Below are 18,565 nucleotides of genomic sequence, written 5' to 3'. Positions count from 1 at the left end.
CTGATCTGTCTTTTCTGAAACCACGAAGGGATGTACCCTTGTCATGTTAGATGTTCTTTTTTCCAACAAGGTATAAAACTGTTCTGAAAACCATGTTTCTCTGGAACTATCGGAGACACTGTCTCCCGGAGTGTAGTCCTCAGTTTGGCTCAAATAAAACTCTCTTCTATGATTATTATTAATTGATTATTGATGATTTCTGTCAACAAAACATATCCCCAGACATTGCCAAAAAGGCTCCTGGGATGAAGATCCCCCTTCCCCAGTTAAGAACCACTGTTTTATGCTGACCAATCATCCTAGTTTGCCTTGGACTGATTTGGATTTGCCAGGGATTTAGTGCTAAAACCAAGACAGTTGGGGACAAATTCGGATGATTAGCCATCCTACAAGTGGAATTTCATCTCCTGCTTAAATAAAGTCTGTTGTGGAGAGGGGCATTGTGTTGATAACATGGTGGTTGTCCTGGCAGTCTTCAGTTTCTCTAGATTATTCCTGTACCAAGCACATCTGCCCAATACTGCTTTCTTCCCTGCTCATATTTATCAAGGGGTGTAGGGGAAGTGACCTACTTCACAGAGGCTAGCTTAGTAGAAGAAAACCAGAGAGAATGCTGGTGTGTGTGTGTGTGTGTGTGTGTGTGTGTGTGTGTGTGTGTGAGAGAGAGAGAGAGTTGGGAGGGGCAGTTCGGCGCTGGACTTTAGAGCCCATTGGTGCTGCCTGGGTAGGTGATATGCATGTGTGTTTACACCAGGAGTTAATGGAGACTGGATGGGGGAAGGTTTTCGGCTCTGTATTAATTTGGCCTATGCCTATGAGATATGCACATTTTATTTGGTACAGTATTTTGAAATATTTTTATGAGTTATTGTGACAATTTAATCAAGGGTATTTCCCTGAGAGAAACAAAAGGAAAACCTCAGAAGTGGTTTGTTATCAGGATTATTTTTGCTGTGCTGTTGAGAATATATTTGCAATAGTAATAAAAATTTTGGTTGTTTGCTTATTTATGAAGCACTTCCAAAAATACATCATTTGTCACTCAGCCTTTTGCTCTTGATGTCATTCATTTGCCCATTTACAGGATGAAAATAAGTGAGTTCTGAAAGTGATAAGAGACCTGCTGAGGTCAAATGCAAGATTTTGCATCAGAATAACTGGACTCTGCCTCTTATGACTCCAGACCCCTCCAGGCTCTGGGAGAATGAGTCCTGCATGTAAGTTCTGAGTCTGGGTTGCTGTAAACCTAAATGGTAAAATGACAAGTGTAGACGCTGAGGGTGTGAATCATCTCTATTGCCGTGACTGTCACTATGACCATGGCCCTTCCGCCTTCTCCGTCTTCAGCAAGTGGGAGGATGAAGCAGGTTCTGTGAGGGTGGTGCCTAAGACCCACAGTCATCTGGCACCAAGGCATCCTCCTTGCTGATATCTGCCTGTGTCTTCCTCTGTGCTCTTCGACACAGGTGTTGAGGGTGTGATTTGCTGTGTGTGATTGCATTTTCCTTGATTATGTAAACGGGTGGCTTTTGCCAAGAACTCTCCATGCCCCGAAGCTCTGAGCTTGGTCCCTCCCACCGGCTGACTTCATTTCATTTTTTGGGGAGGCGTATTTTTCAAGTTGCAGAGCAGTAATAACTGGCAGTGCCTCTTGGGCATACGGTACCTGGAGTTCAGGGACCCCCAACCCGTGACAATGACAGCAGATGAGTTGGTTTTCTTTGTGAATGGCAAAAAGGTAAGCAGAAGTTGACCTTTTCTCTGGTTTCCCTGATCCCTGGGAAGGATGTGTGTCCTCTGGAAAAAACCTGTTCTTGTTCTCTCTCTTTTGTGTTCTCCCTCATTTGTTCGCCTTCTCTCTTTCTCTCTCTTCCTTCAAAGCTGTTGCTGCATTTGGGGTAACACTGGGGAAAGAAGACCTTCTCAGGGTTAGAACACAGTCAAGATACTCACAGGGCAAAGGGGTGATGGGGAGGGAAGCGAGAAGAAAGGCGTCTGTGAGTTCCACCCGTGCTCCCTGCAACCTCTTCGCGAAGAGACAGGAAGCTGAGAAAGGTGGACAGGGTTCTAGGTGAGGTTGGAGGTCGCCTCCGTTTCTGTGTTTAATCAAATGTATCCTAAGGCTCTTGTTGCTTTCTTTACCAAGAAAAGGAGCAGAAATGTGTTTTCTTGCTAATGTCAGGGTATAAGATGTACACAGCTTTGAGTCTGATATTTCATCTGTGTAAATGTAACAGCTAAGTTGTGTGAGGACATATACTGACATCTTGTGGCAAGCCACAATTTTTATTTCTTAAAGGGCATGCTTCTCTCCCCCCCCCCACCCCACACTTAGTTATACATATAAATATTGCAAACCTCTTACTTTGATAAAAATTTCTCACTTGGATTAACTTCATTGGTGCACAGGGACCTAGGGAAGGTGGGGATGGGATAGGGCAGAGGGCGGTCTTATGATAAGGGTACCAGTCCTTGCAGCACCGGAAGGGTGAGAATCTTTGCAGATTTTAATGCAGGTGCAGGGAGAAGAGGGGGCAAGCACATCACATTGTCTCCACCGTCCACTTGCTCTCCACTTGCTCTCCCTACATGGGTGTTGAGGTGCTTGCATCTGCTTCAGCTCCCTTGTTGGAAAGGAAAGGGACAGTAAAAGGGTAGCCTTGGTTGCACGTTGTGAATGACCGTGTGCACAGTATGAGTGATGATTATACCCCATGGTCAGAGCAATTTTATTTGTTTTGCAACACTGGCAATTTTGAGTTGAGAAATTGGGCGACTTTGGAGGCAATTTTCTAGAACTAAAATGCATCTAGTGCTTAAATTGTCAGGATATATTTGGGTGACTAGCAGGGGAATTCCATGAGCCATCACAATGTCAGTGCTCCCAGGACTGTTGGATTCAGTTTGAGTGGTATCACTGGGTGGCCCTGGGAACTGGGGTCAGCTGTGCTCTTCCAGGTGCAGAGCTGTCTCTCTGTGCCGACTTCTTTTCAGGATTGGTCTCTGGTAGCAAACTAAGAGGCAGGGCAAATCTTCCTTGTTGGTGGCTGTTAGACTTGCAGCCAAGAATTCCAACGACTTTGTCACATTCAGCAATTACATTGTAGAGATTTAAGAAACAGTCGTTGAATTGGCTTTCTCGACCCATTACTTACACAGTGGCATCTTCATGGCATTTTTCTAAGCAATTTTTATATTGGGTGAGCAAACGGATTCAGTGGCTTCCAAGGCACAGTCTCACTCTAAGGTTCGATTATTTATTAAGCCATCAGTTCACATGTGACGGTACAAGCTTCTGTTCTTCTTTGGGGACGGTTTGCTATGATGCACCGGATCTAGACACGAGCATTTCAAGGTGAATCTGGTTTGGTGAAAATTGTTTCCCCACGTATTTTATTTTCACCTTAGGAAAGCAATTTAAAATTTGTAGTTAGTATCATTACATCAAACCCTACTATCTCTTGAAGCTTCTACTACTACAGGTTTCTGTGATGAATATCAGTGCTTTTAATTTTATAAACACGCAGACTTTTGAGAATCTGCTGGAAAGGTGGTGAGGCAATGCAAGGAGGGATGAGGTGAAAGCAGTGCTATAAAACCTAGACCAAGCAAGGGAATTCCCAGTCAAATAAAGACAGCTGTAAGTTTCTTCCCAATTCTATTCCCAAGATATTCTAGATCTTTTGTTACCAGATATTGTGCAAGGAGGTTACCAAAGAAGCTGTTGGTACTTGATGACTCACTCTTAAATATGAGCTTCCTACTCTCCCTGTTTCAGACCACTGTCCAGGATTCTGTCTTCACTCGCTGTGGCCCTGGAGAGTGTGTAAGATGTAAATGATCAAATACCTCGAGGGCCTTCTGTGGTGGTGACAGGCCTTGGTGACTATGGTTTCCACATCTGATCTAGAGTCAGAGTCGAAGGGAAAGAGCGGCCCAGGATTTTGGTGTCACTGTAGTGACCGTCCTCTTGGAGGACAGGATTCTTGTTTTTCTGAACAGTCACTCTCTGGTTAGTGGAGATGGTGGCCCCTAGAGGAGTCTGGGAAGATTGGGCATGTAGGGTGCAGCTGAAGGTGTCCAGGAGTGACCCCCATGAGAAGCAGCAGTCAGTGATGAGACAACACTCACTCAGTCACTCAACCACCCACCTACCCATGTCGTCAACATTTACAAGCTCCTCCCAGGCCTGAGCCTATGGGACACATATGCGCTGGAGGAATACAATCTCTAAGACCAGGCACTTACCATTCGGGAGTTTATGAACTAGTTGGCAAAGTGGATTGTGATTAGGTAAGGTACAATATTCCAAAATGTACTTCAAAGGAAAGTATCCCCACCAGATACTCTTCTTAGATATTCTTAGACAACTTTGTATAGTGTTGGCACATAGTAGGTGCCCAATTAATGTGGACAGAATGAATGGATGAATATTAAAACCCTGAGAAACCCTCTACTAAAGAAATTTATTTTTCAAACTTTGTACTTTAAAGGTATTTTAAATTTACAAGGAAGTTGAAAGAAGAATACAAAGAAATATTAAATAGACTTGCCCACATTCAACACCTAACATTTTACCACATTTGCTTTAACATCCTCTCTTTAAGTATACATACATGTGTGTAGATCTATGCATATAAATAGACACATAGATAAATGAATACATAATTTAATATATATATTTACGCATGTAATTAATTGGAATAAATACATAAAGTATAAAATTTTCTTTCTGAACCATTGAGGATAAATTTCAGATATCAGGGACTTCCCTCATGGTCCAGTGGTTAAGAATCCTCCTTCCAATGCAGGGGATACAGGTTCAATCCCTGGTCAGGAAACTAAGATCCCACATGCTGCAGGGCAATTAAGCCTGTGCACTCTAGAGCCCGTGCACCACAACTAGAGAGCCCGCTTGCCGCAGCTACTGAGCCTGCATGCTCTGGAGCCCACGTGCCACAACTAAGACCCAATGCAACCAAGTGAATAAATGAATAAATAAATAAGTATAAAAAATAAATTTCAGATATCATGCTTCTCTATCCCTTAAACTAAGAATAAATGTATTCTTACATAACCACAATCTAATTATAAAAATCAGGAAATCTAGTGTTAATATAATACTAGTCTAATCTATAAACTTTATGCAGAGCGTTATTCCAAGTTTCCCAGTAAAGTCATTTATGGCTTTCACCCCCCAATCCCAGGATCCAGGATCATGCCTTGTACTTAGTTGTCATATCTCTTTAGTTTCCCTTAATCTGGAACAGCTCCTTAGCTTTCCTTTGTCTTTTGTGACATTGATGTTTATGAAGAGAACAAGACATTATTTTTTAAAATGTCCCTCATTTTGAGCTTGTGTCATGCTTTCTTCTAATTAGACTCAGAGTCTGCATTTTGGGCAGGATACCAGAGAAGTGACATGTCTTTCTTGGTGGATTATATCAGGAAGCACATGTTATCGGTTTTCCCCATTATTTGTGATGTGAACTTTGATCACTCAGTTAAGGTGGTGTCCACCAGTAGTCTTACAATCTCCACTGTAAGATTACTCTTTTCCCTTTATAATTAATGAATAATCTGTGAGAAGATACTTTGGGACTATGTAAATACCTTGATTATCAAACTTTCATCTGCTAGTTGCAGCATCCATCGATAATTCTTGACCAGATCAGTTATTGTGCTGAATTACAAAATGGCCACCCAAAATGGCCACTAGTTGGTATTCTTCTGTCAGGAAGAACTTTCCTTTCTCTCCTACTTGTTTGTTTATTTATTAATGATCGGTTTGGACTTAAGAGTTTCAATTCTATTTAATGGTTTGTAATCCATTATGGCTATTATTTGTTTTGGTGCTTGAGTTTTACCAGAGCAATCTGTTTAACCCAGCATTTCCTCAGCTCACTTCCCCACAGTGTTTTTCTTTTAGAATACACATTTCCTTTCCTTCTGTTGAGAGAGGGTTCTGTGGAGTTTGCTGGGACAAACACTGCAGCCATGCCATGAGAGTGGTATGGTCATTCTCTGAGGAATTCAAGGAAGGTTGGACCACTTGTGACTGGGGTGATAGGGAAGTGTTTGGGGTCTTCTAATAAGTCAAGATGCAGGTGAAAGAGGAATGGAATGGCCAAAGGCACAGGAGTTAGAAGGTTTAAGTTGTATTTTCACTGGAGTATGAAGACCAGCTTGGCAGGGAAGCAGGAGGGGGACAGGCTGAAAATGAAGACTGGGGACACATTGAAAAGGGTCTTGAAAGACAGCCTAAGGAACTTGGATGCTACCTTGAATATGTGGGAGGTCACTGAAGGCACTGAGCAGAGAACTGATGCGATGCGATAAAAGGAGAGCAGCAGGGCAGGAGGAAGGGGAGGCAGGAGCCTCTTAGTAAGCTAAGAGGACCTTATTGCCATCTAAGAGAAAGGTAATAAAGATTTTTATTTTGTGTATTTATGATTTCATTTCCAGGAGAAAAGAAACAAGTCCTTGTGTGAAATTTGTAACCAGGAAAATTTGAACAAGCTGGACCTGTGGGGTGTAATCATAAAAGAAAATTACTTTTACCTTCCACTTTCCTTTAAACTTTATTCAAGGGTAAATTTTGGTAGTTTCATGACCTTCTGGATTACTCTTAGTGAACAAAAAATCCTATGGGCAATTATAAGTTGCCAAACACAGTTTCATTTCAGGACAGAGAGGAGAGGGTAGTGAGAAAGTTCTTATTTATTAGGTGCTGGTGTAGGATGGCTTCCCACTGCTGGGAACCTTCAATTGCAAGTCTCATGACATGGTGCGGGGGGCTGTTTTCTCAGTCTGGCTGTTCTCCCTCAGCCTCCAGTTTTGGGAGGTCCACTCCACACAGACTCTGATGGAGGTCCCATCACCTCCTGTAGTCAGTCTTTCAGGAATGATTTAAACACCTCCAAGCAAGTTCTCTCACTCACGTATGGCCTGTGCTGGGTCCATGGCACAACAATTTCACATCCTTTGCTCTTCCAAACTCTGGAAGTGCACATCAATCCTTACACTACAATTCTTCCTCAGCTTGTCTGGTAAGACTTTCTCTAGCTTTTAGCTAAGCCAGACCACCATATGCCCTGCAGCATGTGAGCTTTACACGTAGGGCTATAGAAGCCCCTCATGAAGCTGGAGGGGTGAGACAGATACCTCCTCCTCCTACTTTAGGAAGATGTGAGACTCATAGTGCAGGTCTCTCTAAAGAAACTCTTATCACACATTCTCTCCCCTTAATCATCCCAATCACCCAGACCCTTTTAGGCTTGATGATGCATGAGGAGAAGTGAAACAGGTTTTCATAGATTTCCTTTGATGATTTGCATCTGGAACTGGCACCACACTTCGTGGACAACCTTTCTGCCTTACGGAACATTCTGTTCGTGGGCCTTTGGCTTGAGATTTCTCCTCCATTTCTAACCTGTGTTAGGGCTGTTGACTGTGAGGACCCAACGCATACCACACTCTGCTATGAGCACAGGCTGGCAGACTGGCCGTCCACCGCCTGAGTCCACCCTCCAGGATGCAAAGCCAGAGGTCTGCATGCCCCCGCTCCCAGCTGTCCCTGGCGTTCACTAATGTGCTCCAGCAGCTGGAAATGAAATGACTTGTTCAATTTGAAGGGAACTTGGCCTTGGTCAGCCCAGCACAGCCGGCGCCGCACCTAAGTGCTCTGTGGTGGGTGCAGAATTTTAGAATTGCAGCGTGTCCGCAGGTACACGATTTGGCTTGCAGCTAATATGCTCATCTTATAGAATTAAGAAAAGCACCTTCGTTTTCATGATATATGTAGCACATCTCCATTAACTCTACAAATTCTTGGGTGAGACGATGGCTAAGTATACCTCTGATATAGTTTTCTTTGGTGTTTGCTTTTATAGGTGGTGGAGAAAAATGCAGATCCAGAAACAACCCTTTTGGCCTACCTGAGAAGAAAATGTATCCTGACTTTGGAGTGGGGGTGAGGGAGAGGGGGCCCTTGGGGACTCATTCTCTGGGCCTTACGCCATTTGCTAGTGACTGGTCTGGAGGCCGTGAAGTGCAGAGGAAAGAGCACTGGGTTAGGGCTCTGGACCCCTGTGTCTTAGTTGCATCTCTGCCACTTGGCAGCTGTGTGACCCTGGGAAGTCATTTGAGCCTGGTGGGTCTGAAATTCTCAGCTGCCAAGTAAGAATATGATTCTTGATGTTTTTCAAGTCTCCTGCATTTAAGGTTCTAGTAATGCCAAGGTTTTACCCTGGGCCTGTAAAACAAGCAGCTCCAAAAGACCCTCCTTAGCTCTGGCAAGCTTCATGGTCATTCCCCTCCCCCCACCCCCAGGAGGAGCAGAGCCTGCCTCAGCAGACCTTTGTTGATACATAAATGGGCTTCCCAGGCAGGGTGTCTAGCTCTGCGAAGGTGGAGGGAAAGCCAGGGGAAGGGGTATTTTTTGGGGAAAAGGATGCCTGAGGTGGGAATCGTGTAGAGGCATCATCCTCTGTGGGAATGGCAGGCACTGGGAAGCATGGGGTGGGGGACTCCTGAGCGGGGTTGGGGTGCTGCTCTGCTCCCAGAGTGGGGAGGGCTTCTGTAAGATCCCCCATCCCTTTTGTTCTTTCGTAGTAGGAAAGTATTCTGAGGCCCTGGAACAAAACCAGCAGTAAAGCTAGAATAAGAGCTAACATTAATGGGCACTGACTACATATGGGTGGAGTTCAAGGTGATTTATGTAGGCTCTCTCACTGATTCACAGCGATCCCTTTAACAGAGGCGGAAGTGAGGCTGGATGTGTTAAGGGACACACCTCCCCCTCGTGTGTTCTGGGCAAATGCTGGCAGACCTGGACTGAAGCCGGGAGCCATGCTCTGACCTTCCCACCCACACTGGAAACTCTCTAGGGGTCTGTTGTAGAATGACACCCATCCTGACCTCTGTCAATAAACCCTTGTGGCTCCCAGAAGCAGGGATGTCTGGTGGCTCCTTGCACTGACATACTTTGGAACAACAAAGGATCGTTTCAACACCCACAGAAGCCAGCCTGGAATCCATGGCCTTGCCGCTGGTTCTTTTACCTCCTGTCAGATAGCGGCTGGCTCTAGTGTACTTTGTCCTGGATTTTTGACCTGGCGGGGGCAGGTCTGGAGGTTCACAGCGCATGGACCTGATAGCGTTTTTTGTAGACCTGGAGTCACTCAGTGGGATCAGGAGACTGCATGAGACTCCATTTCCAGCCCATCTATCTGGGTGGTCTGGAAAGAGAGGCTCACTCTTAGAGATTGTTGATGTCAATTTTAGATTTCTAATACAGTTTTGAAGACCTGACAGCCTCAGAAATTCCTGATCATAGCAGTTGGCTGGTTTAAAGGCCAAATCTCAAATGAAATCCAAACCTGAAAGTTGGTATGTAAATATGAAGTCCTCATGGCTTGCTGTTGCCTGTGTTGAGAGTTGATTTGTGGGAGTTCCAGGCAAGAGAGAAGACCCTAGCCTTGACTTCTACCCTGGCTTCCAGAAGGATGCCCAGGCTAGCAGAAGACCTCTAGACTACTTTGGGCTGCTTCCATTCATCCTCATGTGCCCCTAGTGTGGTCTACACTGCTGATCTCATACGTCCAGACTAGTGAAAAGAATAACTCGAGATCTAGAGAGCCCTCCCCAGCTGTGCTTTAAAAGAGGCAGCAGCATGGTGGAGGAGGAGTCAGATGGCCGTGTTTGTTCCCTAACACTCAAGGTAACACAAGTGACTGTCACCTTGCAGGGCACACATTACATCTTGGGTCTCAGTCTTCCTTCCTTCCTTCCTTCCTTCCTTCCTTCCTTCCTTCCTTCCTTCCTTCCTTCCTTCCTTCCTTCCTTCCTTCCTTCCTTCCTTCTTTCCTTCTTTCTTTCTCTCTTTCCCTCTCTCTCTTTCTTTCTCTCTCTCTGTCTTCCTTCCTTCCTTCCTCCCTCCCTCTCTCTCTCTCTCTCTCTCTCTCTTTCTCTCTTTCTTTCTTTCATCAATTCCTGCCCTACCTGCTAACCACATTATTGTGAAGATCAAACGGGTCCATGGGTATAGCTGCTTTCCAAATAGAAGGTGCTTTATCATTGTTAGTTATTAACTTTATCTTGAAATTAGGGAAGTGACCAGGGATAATAGCCTCAGCTCCTTCTATCTTCAGTAGGAATATAGATGGCCTGGAGGCCTGTGGGCCTGAGGGAAAAGCAGCAATGGAGCCTGTGTGTCCCAGGGAAAGAGGCCACCATAACTGCTGTTCTGCAGAATAGCCTATTAGTTAGTTCAAGCACAAAGTATCAGAGATTTTGTTTCCCCCAATATATAAGAGGTGGCTCCAATATTGGTTTCTGACCTCAAAAATATCTTCATTTAAATTTCCATTCACATATCCTATGGGATGGATATGCAGAAGCCCCTGGTCCAGCCTTAATTTTGGTCCCTGGACTTCATCAATCCAAAAGGTTTGGCGGGGGAGTGAGGGAAGCCGAACTCAGCAAGTCCCATGCTGGCCTGACTGGCTTCCTTGCACGACCAGCTGGGGTGATGTGAGGGCTGCCCCACATACTCAGTCTTTGAGGTGCGTGATTTACCTGCCCAGTGAGACCACAGGGTTGGGGGACTGTTAAGACCACACCTAGAAGACCTTGATCCCAAGAAAATCTCCAGGATTAGAGGGCAGTGGAACTCCAGTCCCAGGGGATGACACATGGGTGCTGATGCCTTTCCTTTTCTGTACAATGGAACTGGCCTCATTCCCTGCTTCCCCGGGATGCAGGGCAGCCTGTCTGAATGGGAAGCCATGTGGGTCTGCTGCTTCCCGGGTTGAGGGGCCTGAGCCTGTGTGTGGACGAATGGCTCTTCACTCGAAGCTCAGTCCAGGCATTTCCCAGCAACCCAACAAAGACTTTTTTTTCTCTGAGTTCATATTCTTTAACCCTTGACCATCCAGTGGGGCTGAGAGGGACAAAGCTGGGCTGTGGAGAAGGCGGCTGTGGGGCTTGCACGGTGATGCTTTCCAAGTATGATCGTCTCCAGGACAAGATCATGTATCCTTTGCCTGCTGGCTGCTGGCCTTTGAGGACTATGATGCAGGGGTCAGCTTTTGAGTGAGTGCGTGTGTGCGCATATGTGTGTAAGCCCCTGCGTTTCTAAGTAGGCTTTGGTCATGAAGAGGGACATTATAGAATGATGTCTTAGGAGATATCTTCCTGGCTTACAAATATGGACAAGATTCTGAACTGCTGAAAAAAATCATCTTTTTAAAATTCAAACTTATATCACATCCCATGAAATCCTTCAGTTGGCCTCCATTGCCCCCAAATTAAAGTCCAATCTTTTTGTTCAACATATGAGGTCCTTCAATTTTCCCCACCTTTCCTCTCCAGTTTTCTTTCTCTTCGTGGGTCCAGCACTCCATTCATGCAGAAACAATTGTGAACTACCAATGCTCCATGCCCATTCATTTCTTGGTCTTTGCAGAAGCTGTTTCCCATCTTGAATGTCCTTTTCTCAAGGACTTCTCTACCTGGCTAACTCTTACTAGCACTTTAGGACTGGGCAAAATATCATCTCCTCTAGGAAGCCTTCCTTGACCTCCCAAGATTGGGTTAGGTGCCCCTTGTCTCTGCTGGTCCCATGGTGCCCTGTGCATAACCCTCCTGAAACACTTACCATAAAATATTTAAATTTCATCTTCACACTGGCTTCTATTTTCCTGAGTTGAAGGCAAGCTATTAGAGGACAGAGATTCCGTCTTATTCACCTGTATTTCCTCAGCCCTCGGCAGGGTGCCTGGCACATGGTTGGCCTTCAGTAACTGATGTTGTCTGTATGAGTGAATGAGCGATGAATAAAGGGATGGATGTGGGGAAGCTCTGTCTAAGGGGTTGGTGTCCCATGTCACCTGGGGATTTCCCCTCCCTCTCCCCACAGAGGAATGGGAGAAATGGAGGTGAGTGAAAGCAGAGAAGGAAAAGTGACAGGAGGTTCTGAAATTGAAGTGGCTAAGGACGGGCCCTGCAGAGAGAGGAGCACACTTTGGGCCTGGAGACTGCCAGAAGCTTCCTCTTGACTCAGCCTCCAGTGTCGGGCTAAGAGGCAGCTGAAAGAGACCCTGGCTCCCATGCTCCAGCTCAGAGGCCTAGGTCACACCGATGTCTGACTCCACAGGATGCTGGAGGGGCTCGGGTGCAGAGTCTTGGGTAGAGAGGTGAGGACACCTGTAGAAAAGACAAGAACATAATGTAGAGTGAAGAGAAGTGGTACAAGCATCACAGATCTCCCAGACCCTGCACTCAGGTCTGCTCTGATGACCTGAGTGGTCAATGGAATGACCTTAATCTGGGTTCCAGTCACTTTTCTGCCAATGCCTGCCTGGCCCCCATTTGCTCCTTGCACCATGTTGCCGTGACAACTGTGGAAGGAATCGGAAGTACCAAGACGAGGCTGCATCCTGTGCAGGTAACCAGAGGCTCTTACCAAGGCTGCAGACTTGCTCTGGGTTATTGGGCTGAGTGTCACTGCCCGGGCAAAGGTGGCATTCTGGCCCAGCCACCTCCCCAGATCCTCGTGGAGGTGAGGGGATGGCTGTGAGGCAGAAAGTGGAGGCACCCGAGCCTGAAGCTCCCTCCTGTGTCTGGGTGAATGGTGACATTGCATGCCCCATGGGAACCAAGAGGTCAACTGGATCTGGTGGCTGGTAAGTCCAGCTGTGTCAGAGCTGGAGGGAGGAGGGGCAGGGGAACTTTCTCACCTTGTGCCCGAGTGTGCTTAGGAAGCCCCCTTGCCGTCTCAGATTGAAGATTCCAAATGCTCTGTGCCCCTTGATAAAAAACCCACCTACTCCCTGCTTCCTCCAATGGTAATTTCATTGCACCTCTCACCTTCCACCCATGGATCATATAGACATGGGCTCATTAAAATGGAGGTTAGCAAGGGCTGAGTCAGAGAACAGAGACACATGGGTGTCTGACCAGTGCTTTCTTCCTGATGGTATCAGGCACCTGAGGATGAAGCGAAATTGGGAACACTTTGGGGAAGAGTGGGCAGTAGTCTGAGGGGTTTGTGGAGAGAGGAAGGATGCTCGTAGACAAGGTCGAATGGAGCCCACGTGGGAGCAGAGCACAGTGGGAAGGAAAAGCCACTGTTCCCGGTGCTTACGTTTAGGGAAACTGAGGCAGGAGGTCCTTAGGAGATTGCATCACGGAAGGTGCCTGAGCCAGGCCCTTTTCTTAATCTTCCCTTGACTGTGTCATTCAGATCCTGCCACCCTTGTGCCCCTTATGTGAGTCTGGAGCCAGGGTCGCCAGTTGAGCAAACTAATTACACTCCCTGGAGGGAGCATCTTGGGCCAGTCATGTGGGGTCAGAGCGGGGTGGGGTGGTATTGCTTCACTTCCGTGTCTTTGCTTCCTAGGCAGGAAAAGGGCAGATTACTAAACTTGTCCAACCTGCAGCAGATGTGAAAAGATTAATGAGGGCTTGTAATTTTCTTTGAAACATAGATGAAAGAAAGAATGAACCGTTTAAACACAGGGATCATATCCATAAAATCAGGCGAAAACCCTCTCTTTCCAATGGTACAGATCCTTATTCCTGACGTACTTCTTTTGGCTCCAAATAAGCTGTAGATTCCACTTCCCCTTGTCCATTTATGTTTCTCTCTTGGCTTCTACGACACCACACTTTCCTCATTTTCCTCCTACCTCCACGCTTGCACCATGTACAGCTCTTCCTCATCTCAGTCCCTAATTGCTGCAGCACCCTGGGCTCTGGCCTGGGCCCCATCCCTTCTCCACCTTCACACTCTCCCGAGGTGAGTTTAATGCCATCTACATGTGAATGCATCATATTTGTATCTTCAGCTTCGACCTCTCCTCAGAGACCAGACTCCTATTTCCAGCTGCCTACTTGAATCCCTAGATGGATGTCTAATCTCAGACTTAACAAAACGCTATTTCCACCCCCCGCAACTTCTTTCTTCCCTGGTCTTCCTCCATCTGAGTCAGTGGCAAAAGCATCCACCCAATTGCTCAAGATAAAAATGTAGGAGTCACCTATGATTCTTTCTCTTATACACCACACCCAATCCATCCAGAAGTAGTAACTACTCTACCTGCAAAGTTTACACTGAAATCTTCATTGTTTTTCTGTTTCCCCCATTAATGTTTGGTTCAAGTCACTATCCCCTCTTGCCTAGGTCACTTTAGTGTCCTGTTCCCCTGTTTCTTCTCTTACCCCTACAACTATTCCCTGCCCAGCAGCTAGAGTGATTCTTTAAAAACACAAATTTGATCATATCAATCCCTGCTGAAATTCCCCTTAAAGGCCTCTCATTGTCACACCCAGAATAACAATCCAGATCCCTAACCCTGGCTTATGAAGAGCTGCATCGACTGGCTGCTGCCTGTTCCCCGAGCTGACATCCCTTGTCCCAGGATTCCACCCACCCTGGCCTTTCAGCAGCTCTAGCACATCAGACTTTTGCACTGTTTGCGCTCAGAGCCTTTGCACTTGCTGTTCCCTCTGCCTGGGATACACTCTTCCCTGCTCCAAATTATGTCATTAAGTTCAACTCAAAGGTCACTTTTTCAGAGTGGCTTTTCTAACCACTCCAAATAGCCACTAGTCACTCTGGGTCATGCCCTCTTGTACTAATTCTCTACATAGCACTGACCTCCACCTCAAATTTTCTTCTCTGTTTTTGTCAGTATTTCCCCTGCTAGGATATGAGCTTCATGAGACCAGGAACCTCATCTCTCTTCTTCACTCTCTGTCCCCAGTGCCTTTACCACTCCTGGTACATGATAGTTTCTCAGTAAATATTTGTCAAATGAATGACTATCCATGCTAGGCACTGGGGATACAACATTCTAGCAATTTTACTTAATGTAAGTTCCAAGAGAGATTCCCAGAGATTAAAAAATAGTGTAGATGAGGAGAATCTCCTTGTAATAAAAATCTTGCAGGTTTGAATGAAAATTCTGTGACATTCAATGCTTTTAGTGAATTCTATATCACACATTTCCCAATTCTTAAGTCCCCACCCATTGGACTTCAAGGATTACCTTCACATAAGAATACAGCAGCATTCTAATTTGGAATAAAATGCATTCATTTGGTTGATTTTGGATGGTGGGGTACTGTAGTTAAAAGAACCTGACACAGCTCTTGCATTCACCATGTGTGATCTTGCATACATCTCTTAAATCTCTGAGTCTGCTTCCTCCTCTCTCTAGTGAAGGGAATGAAGGGTGAGAAGCCCCTCTGGCTCTAACAGTCATTGTTCTTTGAGGGGGCTGTCCTATTAATAACTCCCATGGGTTGACTCCCTCCTCTATGCCAGGGATGATGTTAAGAGTTTTACGTGAATGATCTCACTGAATCCTCTAAGTGCTAGGATGGTCCTAAACATATAGACAAGGCTTAGTGAGGCTTGGTAACCTGGCCAAGGTCACAGCTGGGAAGTGGCGGCACTACGATTTGACTTCATGCAGTCTGCTACCCTACACCGCCTGTCGACATGGGCTGGCTCCTGTTGAGTCACGAGGGAGCCTGGGAGGGGTTCTGCAACACAGGTGTCTACGTCATCTGCCCCTTTTAGGAGAGGATCGCCAAGAGCCACGGCTCCCAGTGTGGCTTCTGCACCCCCGGCATCGTCATGAGCATGTACACGCTGCTTCGGAACCAGCCCGAGCCCACTGTTGAGGAGATCGAGGATGCCTTCCAAGGTATGGGCCTTGAGGCAGGGCCCGGGAGGTGGAGTGGCAAGTGGGGCTCTGAGGAGGGCAGGGCAGGGCCAGAGTGGATGCCAGGAGTGGACCAGGAGTTCCAGGCACTGCCTTTTGAGGGAAAGGCTCAGGCCATCCCACCATGTTGGTTACGATTGACTGGAAGGTTGGTGCTTTCTTAATTTGAAGAACACTTGGGTGGTTTGGAGACCTTCTGGGGTCTGCTGCCTTAACGTTCATCTTCCTGAGGTGTCTTCCTGCTCCCACTCCGTGCTGGGATGGGATAGCCATGAGTGGCCGGAGTGGGAGGAGATCGTTTGGGAAACCGCACAGAAGCTAATGACATGGCGTCTTCCCTTGCTGTTTCCTCAGAGCAGGATTCTGCAGAGCAAAGGCCACATATGAGGAAGGAGGCCATGACTCTGAGCCTTGAGCAGGGACTGGCTTCCCACTTTGCCTTCTGTGAATGGGCCCAGATGGTTGGGTCTGGTATCTGTTCCTCTGAATTGAGTAGAGGAGGCTCCCCACTCATTCAATCCATTTCAATGCATCATTTATTCTGTCATTTATATGAAGTCCTATCATTTGTCAGGCACTATACAGGGTACAGGGGACACAGGGATGAAAGACACAGTCCCTCCTCTCAAGGAGTTCGTACTCTGAAGGGGAAGAGAGCTTATAATGTAGTTTGATAAGCTCACTGATAAAGCTATGACTAGGCACCATGGGAGGACTTAGGAGGAGCACCTGATTCAGTCTAGGCATTCTAGCAAGGCTTCCTGGAAGAAGTGGTAGATGTTTTGAAGTCAGGGATACAAGCAGGAGGAGGGTCATTCCAAGCAAAGAAAATAGAATATGTAAAGAGAGCATTTAACTGAGCTGGGAGCAAAGCCACAAACCCCTTAGCTGCTCCGGGGCCTGCGCTGACACTGCAGCTTTTTCCTTGGCCCACAGGAAACCTGTGCCGTTGTACAGGCTACAGACCCATCCTCCAGGGCTTCCGGACCTTCGCCAAGGTAAGTTGGGGTGCTGGGACAGCAACAGCCCTGCTCCTGAAGCAGCAACACTCAGGAATCACAGCTGGGAGGGATGCCAGGGGCCTCTGGGTTACAGAGAAAAATGATCAGATGGCCAGCTGGCGGGTCCTTCTGCCGCAGGTACCTGGCAAGGATGTTGGGCTCTGCTGTTCTTATTCTTGGGGGTGGAGGGAGGTGGTGGTTCTCATCAACAGCACGGAGACTTTCCTTCCAGGGAAGGCCTGGAGAACTGGTTACTGGAAGACATGCTGCCTAAGAGCTAATTTCCTCCAGGGCATTCGGGCTTGGCGTCCTTCCTTGGTGACTGGCATGCTCAGCCCATGGCACAGGTGCTGAACGTGGCAGTTAATAACAACCCAGCCTGACTCAGCACTCGAGTCCCTCCTCCTTTCCTGTCCCAGCTGCTCTCTGCAGCTGGCACTCTGCTGGGCTTACGAAACTGCTAATTAGATCTTCAGACAGTGTGTGATCCCCTGTAGTGTTCATATAACCCTGAGTGAGAAACCACAGCTGGGGTGCATGAGCATTGATTACATAAATGCAGACACACACCTGTCATCTGGCAAGGAGGACGGAGGGCTAGCTTCTCCTTTCTTGGCTTAATCTCCCCAGATTTTACCCGATTTCCCAGCTGAGTCAAGTTGATCCTGACTCCAATCAAACTCTCTCGTCTCAATTTGATTCTGGGTTGAGGGGAGAGTCACAGACTCCTGTGCCTTTCACTGACTTTTAGAGTTGGCACAGTACAAAAAGGAGTATTGTGTCCAAATAGCCCAAAAGGGTGGAGATGGAGATGGAGCCTCTAAGGATGGAAAATGCCACATCCTGGTGAATGCTGTTGATGATGAGGAACCAGGAGGTACGGATTTAAATGAAAATGATTGAAAGCTTAGATTCAGAATCTGCAGACCTGGGTTCAAATCCCATTCCATCACTTAACTGATGCATGATATTGGGCAAATTTCCTTGTTTCTAAAATGGGGATTGTAATAATACCTACCTTACAGTGCTTGTGGAAAGGACTTCTTGAAAAGCTCTTAGGACAATGCCTGGCACATCTTACATTTTCAGTAAATGGCAACATAAATTGTGATGCTGGTACATTTTTTCCGTCACCCATATTTGATCTTCATGTATTGCTTAGGCTTCCCTGAGAACCAGGGATTGTTAATCTTGTGCATGTACTTATTTCATAGGAGGCTTCTCAAAGAAATACAGTCTGACCAGCTCTCCTAGTTTCTCCAGAGAGAAGGGCTTTTGAGTGTAGCTGACAATTATACTCCTTCTGTGGGTCAGAGTTTTATCATCATTTACACAGTTCCTGAGTCTATTGTGACACCATGGGAGGAGGTGAGCTGCACCCCCTTCACTCCAGCTGCCTGGCAGTGTACAGCAGAGCAGAGTAGAGCTGGATGCTCCAAGCAGGCAAAATGACTGACGCACAGAATGACGCTCAGAAGCTCATGCATGTTACTCATTGGAGGCCCCCAAGGCCTTTATTCAGAGCCTTTTAATTGTTACCTTACACACAGTTCTACAAAGCTCATCTATCTAGTTTTCATGGCCATAGCACACACCGGAAGAGGGTGAGGAGAGCATGCTATAGCGAGGCAGCCTGTTCACAGCAGGAAATAACAACATCATCTAGCAGCAAGGAAGGAAATGGGGGAACCATAAAAATAAGCCCAGTAGTTTTAGCCTACTGAGAAAAGTGGAAATCTCACTGGGGAAAATCCCTAGCCTTATCCAACCGCTGTAGACCTTGAGGGCAGTGACACATTATTGTACGTTACAGTAATTTATGTCATAAAC

At 46.5% G+C, this 18,565-nt stretch overlaps 1 protein-coding gene across 1 annotated transcript in view; it reads left to right on the top strand.

The window, feature by feature from the left end:
- Positions 1–1,696: 1,696 nt before the first annotated feature.
- XDH (xanthine dehydrogenase) overlaps positions 1,697–18,565 on the top strand; it is a 59,447-nt gene continuing 42,578 nt past the window's right edge. Inside the window, exons 1-6 of the mRNA XM_061168661.1 lie at positions 1,697–1,738; positions 7,893–7,950; positions 10,938–11,034; positions 12,340–12,448; positions 15,590–15,716; positions 16,671–16,732. Of these exons, the coding sequence (XP_061024644.1) occupies positions 1,697–1,738; positions 7,893–7,950; positions 10,938–11,034; positions 12,340–12,448; positions 15,590–15,716; positions 16,671–16,732 (495 nt within the window). The remainder of the gene's footprint in view (positions 1,739–7,892; positions 7,951–10,937; positions 11,035–12,339; positions 12,449–15,589; positions 15,717–16,670; positions 16,733–18,565) is intronic.

This window comes from Eubalaena glacialis, chromosome 14 (assembly GCF_028564815.1).
Source record: "Eubalaena glacialis isolate mEubGla1 chromosome 14, mEubGla1.1.hap2.+ XY, whole genome shotgun sequence".
Classification (NCBI taxonomy): Eukaryota; Metazoa; Chordata; class Mammalia; order Artiodactyla; family Balaenidae; genus Eubalaena; species Eubalaena glacialis.
This window is presented reverse-complemented; position numbering and strand designations above follow the sequence as displayed.